Here is a 23,477-nt window from a genome sequence, read left to right as displayed (position 1 = left end):
TGAGAAGAAACATTGAAGTGTCTCCAGAGAATAGGCGAAGCTAACGAAGTAAATGTATAATCAAGTGAATGTAGTCTTAGTCCTTTATGCTCATTTGTCCAGTGGGCCTTGATGACTTGTTTATTCTTTTTCTCAATGACCAAAGGCAATGGCAGGTGTATTATGGGTAGACAGATGTTACAACTACAAAAAGCCCTACATATGGACTACAAGGTCCTCATTAAAAAAAAAAAGATTGTTTGAAAAATAATTTATTTAAAACTTCCATTTATTTATACTTCTACTGTTTAAATAATGTCCTTGGAACTGATGGGTTAGAAATCAAATTAAGTTAAAGATAATCAGGGAAAATGATATTCCAAAAGATGATGCATTGAAACATATAATTATTAATCTCTCCAAAAGGCTGTCCTCTCTCTGCCCTTCCCCACCTCTTTTGTCAAATCTTACACTTGCTGAAGCAGTGGGGAAGAAAAAATACTGAAAGCAGCACGGGCACGTCATGGATTCAAATGGAAAATACACATGCAGTTCTCAAAGGCAACCTGAAGGCGCAGACACTCCTGGGGTGCTGTGATGGGCCAGGCTTTCTCCCGGATGTGAGGGGGAATTCATTCTGCTCTGCCTTTCGGGGTCAAAGAAGGTAGGGTGATTTTGCTTCCAGGACACAGGACACCTAAACTACACACACAACTGGGTGATCTCATACAGCAGCCCAGAGGCAGATGGTGAGAAAGGTTGGTTAAGTCAGCAGTAAAACATGGTCAGAGCTCCCAATTTTGCAAAGGTTAGTGGAAAAAAATACTAAAATTTCCCTGGTGTCCTGAGAACATTTGTAATTAGCCCTTTGATACATATACAAATCTTTTTAAAAGCAAAATCAACCTCTTGTCAGTTTTATAATCCAGCAATGTTTTCCTTTAAAGGCTAGGGTGCTCTGTCTTTGAAATATAAACATCAAGGAAGAGAACACCCCACTCTCCCTGTCAAAAAATTAAAAAACAAAAAAATGTTTAAAAAACTTTCCTCCAGTAATCAGGATCTTGGTAATATTCTTCACTTTTTCCTCAAAATTACAAGACGTTCATGCCTTACATCTTCACAAAAAGCCCGGAGTCAGAAAGTAAAAGCAAACATCCCTCAGGCGCGGGCCCACTCTGACGCTCTAACGGGTGTGGAGCCGTGGTAGCTCACCGCGGCTCTGTCTGCGCTGAGGACGCTGGGCTCATCCGTCATCCTTAGTCTTTAGTGGGACACTCAACTCTTTTCCCTGGTTTTAACTGGGGTTGCATGTTACCTTATTGTCTGCATATAGTCTAGCCACTTTTCATCACTTCATTTCATTTTCTTTCATTCTTTTACAAACATCTCTCTCAAAGAGCAGATGGTTTTAAATTTTAGACCAATTGATCAATTCATTCTTTCATGGATTATGCCTTTGGTGCAATGTCTGAAAAAACCTTTTCCCACCATAAGGTCCCCCAGTTTTCTTCTATGTTTTCTACGAAAAGCTGTTATGGGTTTTTTTTAGGTTTTCAATTTAAACCTATGATCCATTTTGATTTTTGTATATGCATATAGAAATTCAATTACTTCAGCATACTGCATGATTCCAATTATATGAAACTCTAGAAGAGGCAGCCTATAGTTACAGAGAGCTATGTGTTTGTGGCTGGGGTGAAATTCTCTGCAAGACTAGAATGAAAACATTAATCAGGGCAGTAGTTACCCAGACTTACATATTTGCCAAAACACAATAAGCTGTACACTTATAATAATTCAATACAATTGACTTCTAAAGTTGAAAAATGAAGGCTAATGGTAACGGATGGGGAAGAATAGCATTATTTGTTATTGCTACATAAGAATAATTTGGGTTGTAGCTGCCTCTACTGTAGGAAAAAACTGGCAAAAATATTTCTAAGTACATACTTCTGAAATTGGAAAAAAATACTTATATTAAGTCATGCAAATGAAATTGTGTGTGTGTGTGTGTGTTCCCTACGGTCTGCTATTTGGATGGCACTGTGATCTGTGACAGCTACTAAGAAGGATTTAAAAACTTGGAGACCATGGTTCTGGCCCTGTATACCATCTGAGGAGACTGGACCACATAAAATAGCTGAACTATGATTTGCCCACCTGACCTCACGGTGTACTAGCTGGTCTTTGTCATACAGTGCGAGTAATTCCTTCATCTCTCACTGCTTAATACTAAGTCACCAGTATCAGTGGTTCTCAAAGCGTGACCCTCCAGACCATCAGCATCACCTGGGAACTTGTTTCAAATACAAATTCTGAGGCCCCAGTCCAGAACCTTTGGTGATGGAGCCCAGCAATCTGTTTTAAGAAGCTTTCCAGGTGACTCTGATGCAGGCTCCAGCTTTGAGAACCACTGAGCTGGGTTTACCAACTTCGTGTACTTCCAACAACAGTGTGTACCGTTTCTGCTTCTCCCCTTCACACGGGTATCCGAACCTCTGACCCGACTGAAAGCAGATCCACTGCACTCACGCCCTAACTTTCCCCATCCTGCTGGGGGCCTTTTTCGCTTGCTTTATAAACTCACAGACCCACGCACTACTAGTTACGTCCCAGCACTAACTGAATTGTGAGTTCAAGCCCTGAGTCCCAACCAGGAAAGGAAGTAGATCTATTATTCTTTTCTCCTCTCCCATTTTTTGGCAAAAATCTTATACAATCACTGTTTTTCAGCTGTCTTTCTTGGAAACAAATGATTCACTCCTTTATTTAACAAATATTTAATACAGAAACATGAATGTGTGGCCTCACCATACACGCTGGGGAAACAATAGCCATTAAAACATATACAGATCACTGTCCTCATGGGGTTTGCATTCTGGCTGGGGAACACCTAAGGAAATCATGTGGCATGCTAGGAGACTGGGGTAGGCAAAAAGGTAAAGTAAAAAGGTGGAATGATAGGGAACAAGGGAGCAATGTGAAATGTTATATAAGAGGATTATGGAATGCCTTAAAACCCAACTAAGAAATTTATTAAAAAGGGGAATTAAAAGCTGTGACTTAAAAACCTAGAACTGTAAAGCTTACAGAAGCCCTGGCTGGTGTAGCTCAGTGGATTGAGCGCGGGCCTGTGAACCAGATGATCATGGTTCGAACTGGGTTGCAGGCCAGTTCCCAGCAGGGGATGCACAAGAAGCAACCATACATTGATATTTCTCTCCCTCTCTCCTTCCCTTCCCCTCTAAAGATAAATAAATAAAAAATCTTTAAAAAAAAAAGCTTACAGAAGAGAACACAGCAGAAAAGCTCCTTAACATGTGTCTTGACAACAATATTTTGGATTTAACATCAAAAACACAAGCAATGGGGCAAAAATAAATGAGACTACATCAAACTAAAAGCTTGGGTACAGTCAAAGAAACGGTAAGAAAAACAAAAAGGCAACCTATAGAAGAAAATATTTGCAAATCACATATCTGATAAGAGGTTAATATCCAAAATATATCAAGAACTCATAAAACTGGATAACAACAAAAACAATTCATTTAAAAAATGATCAGAGGAACTGAATAAACAATTTTCCAAAGAAGACATACAGATGACAACAGGTACATGCAAAGATGCTCAACATCACTAACCTTCAGGGAAATGCAAATCAAAACCACAGTGAGATGTCAGCTTACACCTATCAGAATGGCTATTATCAAAAAGCTAAGAGATAAGTATTGCACAAGACAGGGAGAAAAGGGAACCCTTGTGCACTATTGGTAGGAATATAAATGGATACAGTTGCTATAAAAACAGTATGAAGGTTCCTCAAAAAATTAAAAATAGCCCTGGCTAGGGTGGCTCAGTGGACTGAGCACCAGCCTGCGAACCAAAGAGTCGCTGATTGGATTCCCGGTCAGGCCACATGCCTGGGTTGCAGGCCAGGGCCCCGGTAAGGGGGTGCACAAGAGGCAACCACACATTGGTGTTTCCCTCCCTCTCTTTCTCCCTCCATTCCCCTCTCTAAAAATAAATAAATAACAATTTAAAATTTAAAATAGAATTTCATCTGATCCAGCAATTCCACTTCTGGGTTTATAGCCAAAGGAAACGAAAACAAGATCTCAGACATCTGCACCCCTGTGTTTGGGCAGCAGTATTCACAACAGCCAGAAGTATGGAAACAACCTAAGTGTCCGTCAACAGATGAACAGATAAAGAAAACACGATACACGAACACGCACAATGAATTATTAGTCAGCCATAAAAAAAGAAAGAAATCTTGCCACTTGGGAAAACATAGATGGCCCTTAAGGGCATTAAGTGAAATAAACCAGACAAACATTGCACACTATCTATACGTGGAATCTAAAAAAGCAGAACTCACATATAAACAGAAGAGAATGGTGACTTCCACGAGCTGGGGTGTGGGGTAAGGGGTTTAGAAAGATGTTGATCAGAGGTACCAACTTCCACTTAAGGAGTAAAGTTCAGGAGATCTAATGCACAACATTGTGATGATGGTTAACAATGTGTATTATATTCTTGAAAGTGGCTAAGAGTAGATCTTAAATGTTCTCACAACAAAAAAGAAATTGTAATTAAGCAATGTTACCTAACACTCCAGGGGTAACCATGGCAATATATAAATATATCCCATATCAGCATATTGTACACTTTAAACTTACATAATGTGAGGTATTGAGTGAATATATAAATTGGAGTCACTATAGTCAAACTGTTAAATTACTAAAATCAAGTAGGCTGAGGTATGAGGAAACTGTTCTATTCTTGTTTTAACAAGCCTAGGAACTTAAAATTGGAACTTTCCAGTTCTGCAGCAATGCCTGGATATATGTCAAACCTCCAGATAACCATCCAATTGCCCCCTGAAGGATGAAGAAAAGAATGTTCACCTACCCAGACCACCTGACATCTCACAGATAACCATCCTGAACCAATCCTAGGGCTAAGAACGCAGGACGAACTGCTTTCAAAAACTCAGTTGTCATTATAAGAATTCTTAACTTTTCTTCTTCAGAACATTTCTGGGTTTTTGCCTAGCCATGTTTCTGCTTTGCCTTAAATAAATCTTTATCATTTACTTCTAGCCAAAAACAAAAACCAAAAAACCCACTACTTAAGAGTGATCAGAGTACAGATACAAAGAGGCGATTTTTTTTTAATAGACTAAAGAGGTACACAATGAATTCAACACATATTTATTGAGTCCCTCTTACACTGTGTGCTGGGTGCCAGGGACATGAGTGTAGTTAAAAGGAAAAGTCCCTATAGTTTTGGACCTTACGTTCCACTGACAGAGAACAACAAACATACATACATGTCAGGTGGTTAGAGTGATGATATAAAGAAAAATAAGCAGGACAAAAGGAAAGAAAAATGGGGAGTACAGGTAATACAGACACGTACATAGACAGGGCATATTTTCATAGGCAGGTACACAAAGAATATAGCAGTTACAAGTTAGAGTGTGAATGTGATTTGTAAGTTCCTTGATATCAGGATGTATGCCTAAAGCAGCAATGGCGTGTATGAGGCACTTAAGTATTTATTTGATGAATCATGTCATATATTACATTGTATCATCTCTGAATTTTAATCACCATTTACTTAGTAGATTTAAAAAAGGGGGCTCAAATCTATATAATGAACAAAGAGGTAGAATTAAGGATCCCAGGAAATAATAATTTAAAAATGTGAGCAAATGCTGAAATTCTTATTCGATTAACTTCCTAAGAACCTCTGATTGTTTGGCTTACAGTGTTCTTAACCTATACATAAAAAATTTTAAGTGATTTATTCTCTTGTCTGAGTTCATTCTTAATCACTTAAAATTCAAAATAATTTCAGATGGACTTTTTAAAAAGTCTGCTCAGTCAAATCTCCCTTTAGCTATCAAATACTATTGAAATATTTCTTTACTTCTCAGAATACTCTCAATCCCAACACTTCTAAGTGGTTACTGTATTTTGCCGTGTATAATGTGCACTTTTTTGCCCAAATTTTTGAGAGAAAAATAAAGATGCACATTATACATGGATAGCACTAAAACAGGGGTGCACATTATACATGGAAATGTATCATACACAGCAAAATACAGTAACTTTCTGAAACATATTTTCCCCCCGAACTTCAAGAGCTTTCTATCTATGAGAAATTCTGAGAAGAGTTAGGCTCTCTAGACTTATTCTGTTTAATTAAAGTTATCATAATTCAAGTGTGTATGCGCTTTGACCCAGGCATTTTACTTCTATGAAATTGAACCAATATTTGTATTCACACAGGAAGCGAGACACACATACAAGGGCGCTCACTGCAACACTCGTAACGGCAAAGATCTAGACCAGCTCGGACACCAACAACCACGCAGCACTGATTCAACACGTTATGGTTTGTTACTCCTCAGTGGACCCATGTGTCCACATGCAAATGGCTTCTGCAGTAAGATGAAAAATTCAATTTCAGAACAGTAGGCATACAACAGCATATCTGTGGGGGGGGGGAATAAAGGCTATTAAAAGGATATACACCTTATAAATATATGTTTTTATATGTTGGCATATACCCAGAAATTTCTAAAAAGATTTATCAAGAACTGTTTACTAACAGTTATCTTTGGGAAGTGAGGTGGGATGTGGGGTACAGAGAAACTTTCTTTTAGTTTTTTTCTGTTCCACACTATAAATTCAGCTTGTCATACCAACACACCATATTATTGTGTAATTACTATAAGCTAAAGCAAGAAGAAAGCACCCTGCACAGCATCCTTTCATCTTTCTTGGGAAGCTAAAACACGTGGATTGTTCTCTTCAACAAATTCACAATGCATTTCAACTACCTGATAGAATACACAACTTCAATTAACAGTTACTCAGCTTCTGACAAAAGCCTATTTGAATTAATTGATATTTGAGAAAATTCTGTACAGTCAGCCTAATCTTCATTCCTCTGCAGAGTTTTAAGCTCTATCTTAATAAGAAAAATATAAACCCACAACTACATTACTCTTCACAGAATGTCTTGATTCAATTGCATTTTAATATTATGTCATCAGTTTTTAGAAAGAGTAAGTACATTAGGAGTGTTTTTGCATCTTCTATAACATCAATGTTTGAAGATATTTATCATTATGTATTAGGTTGAACCATACAAAATTGTCAGTATTCAGCTGGTTTTGACTTTCAAAAAAGCAATTTCATATGGTTCACCTAATAGTTCAATGTTCTTAAAAATAATGAACTAGCAAACTAAATCATCTTAGAATTAGCAGGAGGGAAAGTCTTTGTTTTGTGTGTCAAAGTAACATGTTCTCTCAACTCAAAAGAGATAAAAATGACACTGAGCAGGATGCTCCCTTTCTGCTTTAGCTGCCAGGAAGCTCAGTGGTGAACGCAGCACTCAGCTGTTACAATTTTCTTAGCCTAGGTTTCATTATAATTACCTGCATGATTCCTCTTGTTTGACCTTTTCCACTTTTATTCATCCAAATGCACTCACATACATGTTCCTCTGAAAGCATTTTATATACATATATATAACTGGCTACATAGAGCACTGTATCGAGAAGGATCCTCCCCAACTCAGCGGGGAAGATCACTGAGGCCGACTGGGGCTATTCCACGTACAGTGGAAAGGGAAAGCCGGCCGTGCCTCACCTTGCAGCCCTGTTCCATGTGCTAAAGTGCTCCAGTTCTGCACTGACGAGGCATTTAAAAATGAATTATGAAAGCCAATCTGCAAAAGGTGAGACTGAACTAAATTTAAAATGACAGGGGCATTAATTGACAGAAAGGGTAAAGGTATTCCTGCCAGAACCAGTAAACTATGAAACAGACAATGACATGCCCCTGAAACAAATTTCATGGTGTTTATATATATATGAATATTTGAATATAGATTAGCTTGGTTTAAGGATAGAATCCATAAGTAAGAGAAATGAGAAATGAAGCTAGAAAGGAATGAATCATTGTAGCTTCTGAGCAGGAGGAAAGTGGTATGAAGAAAATGGTACATAAATTTGGAAAATCACAATTTCTTTTTTTTTTTAAAGATTTATTTAGTTATCTTTAGAGGGGAAAGGACGGAGAGAAGGAGAGAACTATCAATGTATGGTTGCCTCTCATGAGTCCCCCGTTGGGAACTGGCCCGCAACCCAGGCATGCGCCCTGACTGGGAATCGAACCGCGATCGTGTGGTCCGCAGGCCCGAGCTCAATCCACTGAGCCACACCAGCCAGGGCCCACAATTTCTTTTTAAGGCTGAAAGGGGCACCAAAATGAGCACTTTACCACTACCATCGCAGTATCTGACTCAGGCAGGATACTAACAACATTGGGGGAGACACTGTTGGAAAAAGGACAGTCACAGTCTCAAAGTTATCACTCCACAGATCACTTATTAATTACAAAAAATGATTCTTTACATGATGTTAGAATCAAATCTAACTTTATGACCAAACTTAAAACCACCGAGTAGGTGCTAAACTGTTATCATGTGCTTCTTCAAAGAGTGCAATGAGAATCCATCATTTAGGAAGTTAGATAGTGTTTGCGTCAAAAATCTTTAAACCCAACCTTATCAGAAGGAGACAGACACACAAATACACAACTGAGAGACATGCTTCAACGCAACTAGCCTAAATACTATGTCAATGTCACAAAGCACGGAACAAAGCACGGAAACTTTGTTCCAGGTTTTTAAAGAACACAACAGAGACATGGTAACCAAACGCACCAAAGATCTCCTGGAGGTTCAAAAGGTAGTTTTAAAGTACATTACTAGGACAATTGAGATATCTGAAAATGGACTACACATTAAACAACAGTATTATATGAATGTTAAGTTTCCCAAGTGTGATAACTGTACTGTGATTACATATAATTATGCCCTTTTCTTGAAAATGCTTGTATAAGTATCAGAAATCTTCTAACTCAAATTATAGAGCAAAAATATTTTCAATACATAAGTAGTAAAACTGTATGTGTGTGTGTACACATACAAATATGCAGGGGTGGGGAATATGGCAAAAATTAACAATAGGTAAAGCTAGGTGAAAGGTACAGACATACTCATTTATTTAATTTTTACAATTTTCCTGGTCTTAAAAAAATTAAACAGCTTTTAAATAATTTGGGTCAAATTCTACAGTTTACAGACGTGATCATTGAAAGCCAAGACATTTTATTCTGGCGTGTTTGTTTAGCTAGGCTGCAGCAAGGGCACAACCAAAGCTCCTGTGGTTCAATCTGGCAGTCCAGTCTCAACCATCGCACGACCGCGGCCTAACCACGCAGGATAAACCACAGCGGCAATGCCTGTCAGAGGTCGGCAAAGGACTACCAGGCAGTGTTCCTCACCATCTCAGCACATGAGAGCGTGGCTTAGGGCCAACTGCAGGTACGGAAAGAAACGTAACAAGAATCATGAAGACAGTGATATATTAGAAGAAGAAAAAGTAAATTATACTGCACAAACTGTAAAGATGGGAAAGTCAGAGTACTAGGGATAATAATAAAAAACCTGACTTCCGCCAAGATGGAGGCATAGGTGGAAACACTGTGCCTTCTTCCACAACAAAGTTTGAATATAACAAAGGTTTGGAGAACAAAGACACAGCCAAAAAACAGAAAACTGAATTATACGGAAGTCCAACAACAACTAACCGTTCCATGGGGACGGTAAGAGGGGAAGAGCCAGTAGCAGAGCAGGGTCGGAGAGCACAGATCCCTCAACCTAGGCGTGTAAGTGGCTCGGACCCAGGGTGCAGGGCAGACTGACTGCGGTCGCACATTCTTGCACAGTGAGACGGACCACGCAGGCCCCACGGGGCGAACCCAGTGGAGGGCTGATGGCAGTGGCACACTCACATGCAGTGGGACGAAACACACGGGCCCCAGTGACGGTGGCAGCTGCCACACCTGTGGGGGCCGCGGTGGGAGGCAGCAGACGGAATGCCATTGCTCCTCATTGACCCCGCCCCCACATACAACATCACAACCCAGCGACTGAGTTGCCCTGCTCTGGTGAACACTTTAGGGCTCTGATCCTGCTATGGAACAGGCACGAACAGCCCAAAAGATGGTGCAAGAAGAACTCAAAGTCCCAGAGCCAATAACTCTAAGCGACCGAGAAATTGCCAGCCTCTCAGAAGCACAATTCAAGACACTATTTATCAGGATGCTCACAGAACTGGTAGATTATAGTCACAAATTAGAGGAACATAGTCACAAATTAGAGGAACATATGAAGGCTAAACTAATTGAAATGAAGGGAGATGCACAGGAAACCAATAGTGATGGAAAGGAAACTGGGACTCAAATCAATGGAATGGACCAGAAGGAAGAACAAAACATCCCACCAGAAAGGAATGAAGAAATGAGAATTCAAAAAAATGAGGAGAGGCTTAGGAACCTCCAGGACATCTTTAAACGTTCCAACATCCGAATTATAGGGGTACCAGAAGGGGGAAAGAAACAGCCACGAGTGGAAAACGTATTTGAACAAATAATAAAGGAGAACTTCCCCAGTCTGGCAAAGGAAATAGACTTCCAGGAAATCCAGGAAGCTCAGAGAGTCCCAAAGAAGTTGGACCCAAGAAGGAACACACCAAGGCACATCATAATTACATTACCCAAGATGAAAATGAAGGAGAGAATCCTAGAAGCATCAAGAGATAAGGGCACAATCACCTATAAAGGAGTACCCATCAGACTGTCAGCAGATTTCTCAAAAGAGACCTTCCAGGCAAGAAGGGGCTGGAAAGAAGTATTCCAAGTCATGAAATCCAAAGACCTACAGCCAAGATTGCTTTATCCAGCAAAACTTTCACTTAGAATGGAAGGGCAGATCAAGTGCTTCTCAGATAAGGTCAAGTTCAAGGAGTTCATCATCACCAAGCCCTTATTATATGAAATGCTAAAGGGACTTATCTAAGAAAAAGAAGATGAAAAATATGAACAGTGAAAGGACAGCAAACTCACGGTTATTAACAACCACACCTAAAACAAAAGCAAACCTAGAGCACAGCTAGATCAGGAGTGGAAGCATAGAAATGGAGAACACACAGAGGGTTAGCAACAGGGGAGTGGGAGGAGGAGAAGGGGGGGCGAAGGTACAGAAAATAGCATAGACGGTAGGTAGAAAATAGATAAGGGGGAGGGCAAGAATAGTGGGGGAAATATAGAATCTAAAGAACTTGAGACACGTGGTTATAAACTAAGGTGGGGGAGAATGGTGGGGGAGGGAGTGTGCGGGTGGAGGGGAATGAAGGGGGGAATAGAACAACTATAATGGTATAATCAATAAAATATATTTAAAAAATAGTAATAATAAAAAACCTGAATTAAAATGATCATTAAGATAAGAAATTTAGTTTGAGACAATTTCAATTGTTATATACCAAAATGTAAGCTAGAAGTATACTAGCATGTAAACTTCAGGAAAGTAGAAATTTTTGTACTTTGTGTCCTGATTTAACCTCAAGTAACCTGAACAATGATGGGTAAACAAACATTTTTCTGAACAAACTGACAGTTTATGAGGCATTCAGGTACAGATATACAGGAAATAGAAATATGAAGCTTAAGAGAAAATATCAAGGGATATTACTTTGCAGTCTTCCGGAAGTGGACACGATCAAGGCCTCTCGTCTCCCTGTCCGTACAGGGAGCCGTGCCAGAGGTCTGAGCATATGCCCAATAATTCCGTTGTCTTTTTTCTTTTCCATCGTCCCCTTCATGTACATCCTTACAGGAAGCTCCACTGAAAGGAGGGGTGGCTATGGTCATCTATCCTCTAGTACCAACAAAACACCGTGATTGCTCCCAACAGGTTTTATCAGCTAGAGCAGGGAGTACACATGTGGTTCCCGGACCAGCATCACCCACGGAGCCCCAGAGCTTGTCAGAAATTCGAATTCCTAGGTTACACCCTAGAGCTACTGAATCAGAAACTGCAGGGATGGCCCAGTTATCTGTGTTTTAAAAAGTCTTCCAGACGATTCTAATGCAGACTAAAGAACTCAGGACAAAATAAAAGTATTAAACTCTTATGTGACAAAGTATCTACCTCACAGTCTAAGTCATTCTTCTTGAGATGCAGCTAAAACTCTAAGACCCAATGAAATAAAAAGATATTTGTAATAAAATCTGGTGTAACACATCAGTAGCAATTCATCATGTAGTATCACACAGCAAAACCAGCCTACAACACAACACTCTTAAACAGGCTTCTACTTACTTTAATGTTTCAGCGAGAAAGAAGCTCTGCTGCACATCGTCGTGCGCGGGGGTAGAGGAATAAACATCCTTCACCCCGGAAAACCCCCCGCTGACTCGGCAGTACTTCTCAATAGCCTGTGAAGGAGGTCGGACAAAAGAATCAATTCCACAAATTTCAGGTTTTATGGCCAAGTTAAGGGACAACAGTCAAAAGTTCACAGAGCTCTCTATGAGAATTTGACAGTTTAAGAGTAAAATGTATTATCAAATGGAAATAGTTCCCTCTGCAAAAATTGAGTAAGGTATTCTATTTCCTGTGGAATTTCTCCCTCTTCAAAACTCTTTAATCTTTTTAAGACATCTTACATTTTTCTAACTTAGGAGTGAAATTTAGGCTATTCACACTGGATTCAAGACCTGTATGGCACAATAAAGTCTCATTAATTATGACAATTCAAGAGAAGTCAATTTAAATTAAAAATTTTAAATGCAATTTTATGACTTCCAAGGATAAACAATAATCCAGACATGCTTAAAAAAGCATTACGTGGGAGTTCTGCATAGTCACGGCAATAAGATACTATCTACTGCAAACATACAATATGTCAGAGATTGTATTATCGTAATTCCATGCATTAGGCATCACAGGTGGCACCAACTGGCAGGAAGTACCCACCCACAAACCTACTGCAATAATGGCAATATTAAGGGCTAACAATTATGAAGTACTGACTGTGCTGAAGGCTCTTCTAAGAGCTTTGATGCATTGACATTTAATTTCCCAACAACCCTGTGAGGTTGTGTTAGCTTTACTTTTTGGATGGAAAACTGAGTTCAAGTAATTTGCTCCACATTATTAACTACTGACTGGGAGTAAAATTCTTAATTTATATCTCTTTTTGCATCTTTGAACATGTCTAAATAAAACATACTGAATCAAATGAAATCTATTCAAACCTTTTTAATTCAAAGCAACCAAAATCCTGCTTGTGCAAGTATAATACATTCCAAAATTAAGCCTTTCATGAGAAGTTGAAAGCACAAGTGGACTCCATTTTTTCCTGACCCCAAGATACTGTGGAATAAAAGTGTGGTCATTGTTCTCCCTACTATTCTTACTCCTCTGGTCTTCCTCCTTATTAATGAAAAGCTAATTAACAATGAAAGTGTTTTCTTAATCCAACTGTTCTTTTTTATATAGTTCCATTTTGATTACAGCTGGGTTTTCAAGTCTTCTTACCAAAGGCTTTGGTACTTTCCTCTATCTAAATATTGTAAACATATTTTAAATATTTGAGTTTTTAAACACCGTGCTTTGCACAATGAGTATGTGTCTTCACTCACACAGAACTATCAGAACAGTTGGAGAATGCTGAAATAGGAGCAGGAAGGCATGTCTAGTCTTTAAGCCACTTAGAGTCACTTCTTCAAGGCTGACTTTCATGCATAATATACTCAGGTGTCTGGAAGTTCAAGCATGTACATAGAATCGCTAAAGCGACAGAAGACCCGAGATACCACTATGCTGTCTCAGCCCATCTTCCCTTTTCTTTCTTTGCACCCAACAGGTGAGGCAGGTGGTTGTCAAGCAAGCAAATTCTACTTAAGATATGAATCCTCCTCCTTCATCTCTACCTCTACTCCCTTTCTCATCACTCATACTTTTGAAACTTGAATTTAAAGCATAACTATTTCAGTCCTGTTCTTTACATGTATGAGTTTGTGTGTGTCCATATGGGCTATTAAAAACAAAATTCAAACTCCTGTTAATTCAAATTTGGACAGATGTGGATTAAAGTTTGAGTCTGTCAAACCTCTTTCGATGGATAACAGTTGGGCCATACATTAAGAAGGGGCACCAGGAAAAAAGGACCTTAGGAAAAGGAACAGGAAAAATTATCCTAGTATTTCTCAATGAGAGGAAGTTTCTGCCACCATCCCTCACCCTCAATTCAGATCCATCTCCCTTATTCCTTTAAAAAAGAATCATTCGATATAAGGGGACAGTCAAGTAGATGCACTGCAGGATTACTTTACCTATCATTGCCCCTAGAGAAAACACTGTTGGAAAGTAGCATTAGTAAGAACTGCTACCACCAGAAGTGTGCGTGTCCTGCTCCCGAGCCACTGTGGCAACAGCTGGGCTATCTCCTCAGCGGCAGCACACCATTTCCCTCGCAGCTACATTGCTGATTCTGGACCCAGTTGCAAAAGCAGCATGTACAAATGCTGCCTCAGCTCCTGTCCACGTAACCACCTTCCATTACCATTTTCTTACCACTGTTAAACTCCATAAGGACTATCCAGGTCTGAATGACAAATGACCTGTAAGTGTCCTCACCTTAGTTCAAGTCTTTATTACAGTATGCCCAGATTACTGCAGGGGTCTCCGAAACCCACCCATTTGCAGATTACAACCAGATCCTTTTGTTTTGTTACGCCCCCTAAAAATACTTTAGTAGTTCCTCCCCCTTTGAGAAATCTTTAGTAGCCCTATAGCGGATCCTTAAAGTTGGAGAGGTTTGGTGGGTAGGAGGAGGTGGTGAGGAGAAAGATCTGATGGGCTTTTAGGTCAGGGTCCTTCCATACCCATGAGAAACACCTATCCAGTAACTGAGAGAAGTGTGTGTCTGTGTGTGTGCTATTCCTCAGTCACTGAGTAAGGCACACACCCCTTCGTCTGGCACATAAGGCCACCAACACAAGGACGTCAAACTCCTCTCTCTGGCTGCCATTGTGAAACTCTTTTTACATAAACTGATCTACATGCTGACCTAGAACACACCTCATACGTTCTTGTCTGAGCAATTTACTGACATCACTTATCCCACCTAGAAGTACCTCATTCTATCCATACTATAGGCTTAAGTGAAATAATTTAAATATGAATATTCATCATTATTACTACTATTTATCATAATTAGTATATCTCGGTGAATAAAACATTCCCTCACTCTCAGGAATAAGCTATACTTTCACAAAAAGATTAATCATTTTCTTTCTCCCCAGGTACTGAGGAGAAAGAAAAGTGTAGTAAGAGTAAACTACTTGTTTTCTTTACTTACTGACCATTAAATATTACTCATTTCATATATATATGTGTGTGTGTGTGTGTGTGTGTGTGTGTGTGTAACAATTCACTGATCCTTTTCACGGTGACACACTATGAACTTACTTGGAACATAGGCTGAAATGAATACATAACCTACCCAGGCTGTGAATCTGGACAATTTTACAATTTTTTTTTAGTTTGAGCATTAATAAGGAAGTACAGAAAGTCTATAATGACAAGGAAAAAACTGCCTTTTAAATGACTATAGTTATTCAATAAGAATGAGTGAATACTAGTAGGAAAATCCTTCTAACAGAGAACTAAACTGGAATCTAAGGTTTACTTTTGCTGCTTAAGAAACTTAAATTGATTAAGAGTCTTCCATCAGATAAACGGAGACAGCCCCCCAGTTACTGAACACAAGGAAGTAACCCGGGGGAGAGAACTGCCACTAGAGAAGGGCCTGATGTCGCACTCTTGCCCAGGAAATGAAAAACAAGTTTATTTACCAGAGTTGCTTCCCAGCCCCACTGCCTGTATCTCGGATCATGGGTGAATCGCCACAGGTACCAATAGGTCTCGATGACTTCGGGACGGAGGATGTAATACTTCTCAGCCTGCCGGACTGCCACCGCCTCTACCGCACCGTCAAACTTGAAGGATTCGGGACCTAGCTTTAATGCTGTAACACGACAAAAGAAATAAATTAGCACAATCAACCACTGGGTTTGTATGTCAGAGCTTTTTTCTCCCCTGAAGGAATGGGGATGAAGTAAAGTTATTTTTGTTGTTTGCTTTATTTTTACTGTTGCTGTTTTACAAAAATCAGTGATTTTTAAAAACCCACATTTGGCTTTCTTATGGTAGACATATATATTCCTCTTATTCTGACATAAAATCTCTCTCATAAATAATATACATCAGCATACTGCCACATCTAACCATACTGACGAGAGTCTCACGATCCGGAAACAAATGCAAAGGTAAGACAGGAGCACATTGCATATGCTGTTTTAGCCCCAAATAAAATGAGACAGGTAACTGTCCTGTGCAGAATTATTTTTTTTAAAGTCAAGACAATTTTAAAGTCCTTTTAATATAACATACACATAGGAAAACATTTCAGAGTTCAAGTCTTTTTTTTCCCTGTGATAACATTTTAGAGCTCAGAGCTTAGACCTTGAATTAGATTTAGTTGTAGAGTATATACCTTTTTTAAAAGCATGTTATATAGCATATAAAAATACTATAGTACATAGTATTTTAAAGCATGTTATATAGTATATATTAAATACAAAAATATTTAAAAACTCAAATCAGTTTTAAAAATAAACTCACTCCCCTACAGTCTCAAAATATGCAGCAATGTAGAGTTGAAAATGCCAATCATGAAGAAATTTCACCAGTAATTAGCCCATTTATTCCTGAAGTTAGGAATAACCAACATATTATCAACATTTTGTTAGAAAAATTCTCTCCAGTCTGAATAAAACACAGCCATATATATATGCTCCCACATTGCATCCTATTCCTTAAACGATACGATTTCCATCCAGGCCAGAACACAGCACTACAGCAAGAGCTGTTTAAGACCCTCTTTCCAATCATACCCAGCACCCCAAACCTGGGCGATGAGGCTGTTTCACTGGGATGCTGAGGGTGCACACCGTCACCACTCTCGGCAGCCATCTTCCTTTCTTTTTACTAGGCTGCACTGGTGGCAAATACTTTCAAGGTTTCTCACCTCTTTTATGACAATATTGTACATTTTTACACTTTCTTAGAAATGAAAAGGCAGTAAAGAACTATAATGCTGGTAGGCCATAAACAAGATCACAGCCAAGTTGCTGGCATGACATGTGTTGCTGTGGACAAATTTCAGCATTACAGGGGTGACGCCATAAACTCCAAAAAATCACAATCAAAGGAGGTGAAAATAAGGCCTTTCTTACCATTGCCCCACCCCCACCAAATATGTAAAACAAAAACATTGTAGAGATGGTACACAGTTCAATTAAAAGCAAAACGCGTGACTCAGAAGAGTTAATAACCAGTTTGTCTTCTGCTAAGTCTTGGAGAGCTAACGCAGACAGACCCCAGGCAGGGGTTTTAACCGGAGGGTCACAAACTCTATAGGCTTTGGAAGAGGGAAACAGATTTCAGTCCAAGAAGCCTCTGAATTTTTATGCAAAACTTCATGCATGTACGAAAAGCACTAGCCAGTTCCTCAGTGAGATTTGAAATTAGGAATAACCAACAAATTATCAATATTTTGTAAGAAAACTTCTATCGGCTACTGAAAGGTCTGACAAGCAATATTATTTGGCATTTAATAAATGCTTTTAAAATGATGATAAAAGTCAAACATTGTAAGTACTAATATGGTAATCCAATAAAAAGGTTGGGTAAGTAAGGTACGGTAAGTTATTTTGTCTGGATTTCCTACATGTTTTCCTTAGACTAAGTGTGCTAAGAAGTGATCCCACGGAATTTTCAAATGTTGTTAAGACTAACTTTAAATTAGGTAACTTCTGCAATTACAATGATAACAGCACCTGAACTGAAGCAGACACTGATAGTCTGGAACTAATATTTTAAACTTCTCACTAAAAATTGTGTTCTATGTATTGGTCACTCAAACTTCACAAATACAGCATACAAGAAAGAGAATACATGTGTCCTGTGAAGGCCTGGTGAGTAAAACTGTAGAAACTATCACACCCATTATTTTGGCCAAACCACTGGTCTCATGTTTCTGAAGGCACTATTCTAAGGTGCTCTTTTGTTTAAGAAATGTAGAAAATAATTTCATTTAGTTTCTATTTCCTGTCTTAAATTTTCCACTTACATTTGATATTTCATTTAAAAGGAAAATAACTAATCCAACAAGTAAAACTTAAGGCAAAACCATAAATAATTTAGTGGTTGGACAAAAAGAACTCCAAAGAATACAAAAAGCATATGATATAGGTAGAGACATGAATAAAAAAATGTAAGTAAAATATCAAATGTGATAAAAGTCAGTAATAAGATAACGAAAGTTTAAAGAAGGCACAGATTAGTTTATAAAGTCACGGGGAATGCAAGTCATATGACAAGTCCAAGATAGGTAGGACCCATATAGAGAGAAAAATAAGTATACTCCAGTCAACAAAAGAAATTAAACAACAGAAAAAAGCACAAGGAATATTGTGGGATAAGCAATTTGACTACAGTTTGAAAGGGCTAATATGAAGGGAAAAATTTAAACTATTTTCCTATATCCTTCCCTCTAAGGAAAAAACAGTTGTGGAAACTCCTATAACTTTTTTTTATCCTTACCCAAGGACACTTTTTTTCAGAGAGAGGAAGGGAGAGAGAGAAACATCGATGACAGAGAGAAGCATCGACTAGTCTCCTCTCATAGGCACTGGGACTTGGGATCACACCCACAATCTAAGTTAATATGCTCCGACCAGAAATTGAACTCACAACCTTCTAGCTTTGGGACAAAGCTCCCACCAACTAAGCCATACTGGCCAGGGCTGGGAACTCTTAAAATGCATTCAGTATTCCATGTTCAGTGGATCTCTTGTCCACTGGATACGTTATATGCCCCTAAACAGATTAAATTCTCTACCACCAAATGCGGTAGCACACAGTCTAGGGAAGGCTTTGCCCAATTGCAGTATGAAATAAATCAAACTCTGTAATAGTCACTATTTTAATGATGCTTAGAAATTTTACTCCAGAAACCTAGGAAAAGAAAGTACTCTATTTTGGAAGTCTGGGCACCAGTTTTGCATTATACCTCAGAATAAACTGAAACAACGTACCATCTAGCTTCCCCTGGGGCTGTAATAGTATGAAACTACCACGAAGTTACTGTTCAGTTTCATGAACAGACTCAGCAGTGTTTTCTACAAACACAGCTAAACATTAAGCAGCAGGCCATGTTCATCGATAAGGTGGAATATATGAAGATTACCACATTGAGTTAATGTTAACTCTAACCAACAACAAATGAAAGTGAAACTCAAGGGCAACAATTGTCCTATGAATTTAGCTGGAATAACTGGTAAAGTAGTAGATGGATATTTTTAAACGAGGTGGCCAAAAATCATAGCACAGCTATAAAAAAAACACAGCAGAAGATATAAGGAACTGGTAGGAAATAAGCAAAACTAGGACCGTACTTTTTAATTAAAGCATCTCAGTTGAGATAAAAGATAAGCACAAAACAGTGAAAGATGTGAAATACGGCACACAATCCAACAGCAATCTTTTGCAGCACCCTTGCAATGTGCAGATGACCATCAGGACAGGCACGACAGCAACCACAGACAGCATGTTTAAAAAAGTCATTTGTATTCACATTATGAAGAAGTCAGGGTAGGTACTATTGTTCCAGTTTTTTTGCAGATGGAGCAACTGAGGCTTAGGACGTTCAAATCATTTGCCTCAGGCTCACAGATAGTAAACAAGGGAATTCTGAATCCCAGTGCACATGTTCTTTCCACATTCAGAGTGTTTCATGTCAGCCTCAGCAATGTCCTTATGAAATGTGAAAATGAGAAGTACAGAGAATTCTTCCGTAACTCTGGCATTCTATGAATTTTTCAAAGGCAGAAATATATCTGATTCACACATTAACCTATCAGCATCCAGCATAATGCTTGGCGTGTTACAGGTGCTCCATGTTTAATGGAGTGAACGATTAACCACAGTAACTATGGTGTATCATATCTTTAACAAGTCTGCTGTATTACGCACTCTTACTATTTCACAGCTATTACTTGATGTGTGATCAAAATCTGCATAGCAGCAAGTCTTCTCATGGGTCTTAATACAAACACTAGATATCCATTCTGTTCTCAAAGTCTTAACTAATTTGAGCTCTATCTTAAAGTAAATATTTAATACTCTGTATCATTAACATGATAACATAATTTAGCTTGTATTTGTAACTCAGATCACTGATTTTACGTGTATCACACACCAACACTTACGCTGCCCTAAAATAAGATTTGCTTCAATGTCCTCTGACTTAGTTATATTGTGTTAAGAAATGGAATCACTGATTTAGTTACTGAGTGAAATGAAGGGTCAATTTTACCACAAATTCAATTCCTTATGATATAAAAAGAACTTGACAGATTTTGAACCAGAATAAATTTTATGCCAATCGTATTTGTGTCATGGTACCTAATGATAAATTAACCCTAAAATGGAAGTTCAGTCATTTAATATATGCAACCATTCAACTCCTGAAATCACAAAGAGAAATCACTAGTTTTTAGTTTTTCAGGCAATTTAGTCTCCATTATTTCACATAGAAACATATATTTTTAAAGCCACAGAAAACCTTAAGACAGTCTAGTCAAGTTTCTCTCAACTCTGTTTTCAGGCTTTTTAAAACCTAATTGCCTTCTCTCTCCATAAGATTTTAATAATACGTACCTATAATTGTATATATATATATATATATATATGCTTTCTACATAAAAATGTATTTTCATCCCCCAGAACCATTATTGTCACCATTAAGATTCATCTCATTTTCCAAGTAAGGTCACTGAAGCCAAGAAATACTACATATCTGCCCAGTACAAGGCCGCGGGATCTTTATAGTTAAAGGTACCGACAGCCCTGGCCAGCGTGGCTAAGTTGGTTGAGCACTGTCCACAAAGCCAAAGGTGGCTGGTTCAGTTCCTGGTTGGGGCACACGCCTGTACTGCGGGCCTAGTCCCTGTACGGGTCGTGTGCAAGAGGCAAATGATTGATGTTTCTTTCATACATTGATGTTTCTCTTCCTCTCTTTTTCCCTACTTTCCCCTCTAAATAAACAAAATCTTAAAAAAAAAATAAAATAAAGGCACCAACAACTCAAAAATTATTGATGAAACAACTAAGAAAAACTACAGTAACTAGTTGTTATCTAGATACTACTAGTTACCTCGACACCAATTATACATTCAATGTAACTACTAACATTTTCTTATTTTCACAAGAGGATAGGCAAGGCATTAACCTAAGTCTATTTTGTGTCTTTTTAAGGAACTGTTTTGTAAAAACTGAAATGAATGCTAAATGGATTCTTGCTGTATTAAAATAAAGACTGTTATCCCATATATGCCCAAATGTCCTACCTCTTTGTTCTTAAGTTCTTGAAAACCTTTATTAACGAAACAGTAGCAGAATTCAGAAATAATAAAATGAAAATAATGCAGGAACAAATTTCCAGAATTAAAATTCAAGTTCTTAAGAAAATAATTTACTGTATTAGAAGAAACTATTTTGAAATAAAAATGCCTATATATTTTCCTTCTGATTCCTGAACACATTTCTAATTGGTAGGTTATTTTGGGTTAAGTGATTAGCATTATTAATATGCTCACCAGTTCTGTCATATGACTCATGACATGTGTGTGCAATTTCCGCCCCCAGCTCTAAGTAATGACCAGCTTTGTCCCTGGAACCGTCTGCTCCAAGTGCAAACATTCCCCCTGCAAAGCAGGCCAAATGCCCCATCTTCTTTTCCAGGTGCCCATTCTTCCATTCTCCAATAAAGGTAAGGCCTCCACGGGACTTCTTAATAAGATGTTTTTCTATAGCCTATAAGAAAGAATAGATATTCAAAATTTCAGAGGCGAAACGTTAGTGTTCAAATTTACTGCATCTTCCTGACAATAAAATCTTGGTAATATGATATTCCACAGAGCAGTAACTTTCCTAAGTTGGAAGGCTTAATTTGCAATAACTAAGTTTTGAATGACTAATCAAGCTGCATAAATTTGAACAAATCACTACTACAACAAAACAAGGTGGACAAGGGGAAACTAGCTTAAAGATTACTTTTCTTCTTGACCTAAAAAAATTCATAATAACCCATCAATTGAGATCATGATGACAAGTTAGAACCTGAAGACTGCCCATTTCTTTTCTATTCCACACAACAAAAGCTGAATAGAAAGAGTATCTAAGCTAATCAGATCATTTTAATTTTCATTAGTTCAAATGGCTTCTCCTTTTTTCATGTAATTATACCTTCTCTCAAAGCACTTTAAAAGGGAACCATTAGGTAAGATACCTTGTGTGTCACTAAGGCTTATGAAACCAGCCGAAGGTCCAGTTGAACCCCTCAATCCCTCACTTGGCAGCTGAAGGCCCTGGATGCCGCGCTGTGTTCCAGACAGGCCGTGCAAAAGGCAGAGTGCCCCCGCCTGCGATGTCAGCTTCACTCAAGAGACATGAGGATGGCAACAAAAGTATTTCCTTTTCGTCACTGTCAGCCTGCTTTCAATGTCAGTGTCTTTGGTTATGTTGTGCTTATTTGTTTTGTTGACTATGTTTTAACTTGAATATTACACAAAGTAGAATCCAACAATTACATTTAATTTTAAAATGAGATTTTTAAGAGCTTTGTTATTTTGGACTATGTTCTCACACTTTGCTGACAGGGTCTACGGATTCTCTACGTCTAGAGATAGTTCAGATTTTACAGAAAAGTTTAGAAACTACATGAATTCAGTTCTCTTTGATGGAAATTATATGGTTAGAGACTATACTTTTCTGACAATAAAAAGGAAATAGAATCAACCCACATTTTTATGACAGGCTGTTCTCTGACAAGCTCAGTAACAATCAGCTTTGGAAAAATTTATTCTATATTCTTTATAATAATGTTTTACAGAACTATAAGGACTATGCCTTTGCCATCATTTTATATGCCACAGGGCCTGTAAGTGTAATATGAACTCAATAAATGTTTAATTAATGCCATCTTATAAATAAATGGTAAATAACTGTATTTTACGTGGTAGGGAAATGAGGAACGAGCAAACTAAGGAACCACTGGATTGTAGGCGTTCACTGCTGTGATTTTCCTTTCACCACAGCGCACTCTGCAGCACACAGGAAGGCCTGGGTGTCCTGCGCGCAGGGCACCGTTTCTTATCTCTGTGGACCTCGTGGCCTCTAGCGTTAGCGTGCTCTCCTCACGGGAAGCACTCAATAAATGCCTAAAGAATGAGAGACTAGTCGGATCCTACACCATTGTATGATATTTTTGTCATTTTGTTATTTTTGTTCATTCATATGGATTTACTTGGATTAAAGTAAAAAGCAGGTAAAGATAGGGCTTTTTTCCCAGTAATTCACTTATAGACCCTGAAAATTTCTTGCAAGGCTCTCTCCTCTCTCTAAAAAATGGCAAATATCTGAGAGTTTAACTT

General features: G+C 38.4%; 1 protein-coding gene across 3 annotated transcripts in view; it reads right to left on the bottom strand.

Annotated features, from left to right (window-relative positions):
* MAN1A2 (mannosidase alpha class 1A member 2) overlaps positions 1-23,477 on the bottom strand; it is a 128,919-nt gene that overhangs the window by 8,450 nt on the left and 96,992 nt on the right. For all 3 annotated transcript variants that reach the window (XM_037038927.1, XM_037038928.1, XM_037038929.1), the window contains exons 10-12: positions 21,642-21,858; positions 15,774-15,946; positions 12,232-12,347 (exon numbers count right to left, since the gene is read on the bottom strand). In XM_037038927.1, the coding sequence (XP_036894822.1) occupies positions 12,232-12,347; positions 15,774-15,946; positions 21,642-21,858 (506 nt within the window). The remainder of the gene's footprint in view (positions 1-12,231; positions 12,348-15,773; positions 15,947-21,641; positions 21,859-23,477) is intronic.

The sequence above is a fragment of the Sturnira hondurensis genome, unplaced genomic scaffold, assembly GCF_014824575.4.
Source record: "Sturnira hondurensis isolate 20B ecotype Veracruz unplaced genomic scaffold, ASM1482457v3 Scaffold0024822, whole genome shotgun sequence".
Classification (NCBI taxonomy): domain Eukaryota; kingdom Metazoa; phylum Chordata; class Mammalia; order Chiroptera; family Phyllostomidae; genus Sturnira; species Sturnira hondurensis.
This window is presented reverse-complemented; position numbering and strand designations above follow the sequence as displayed.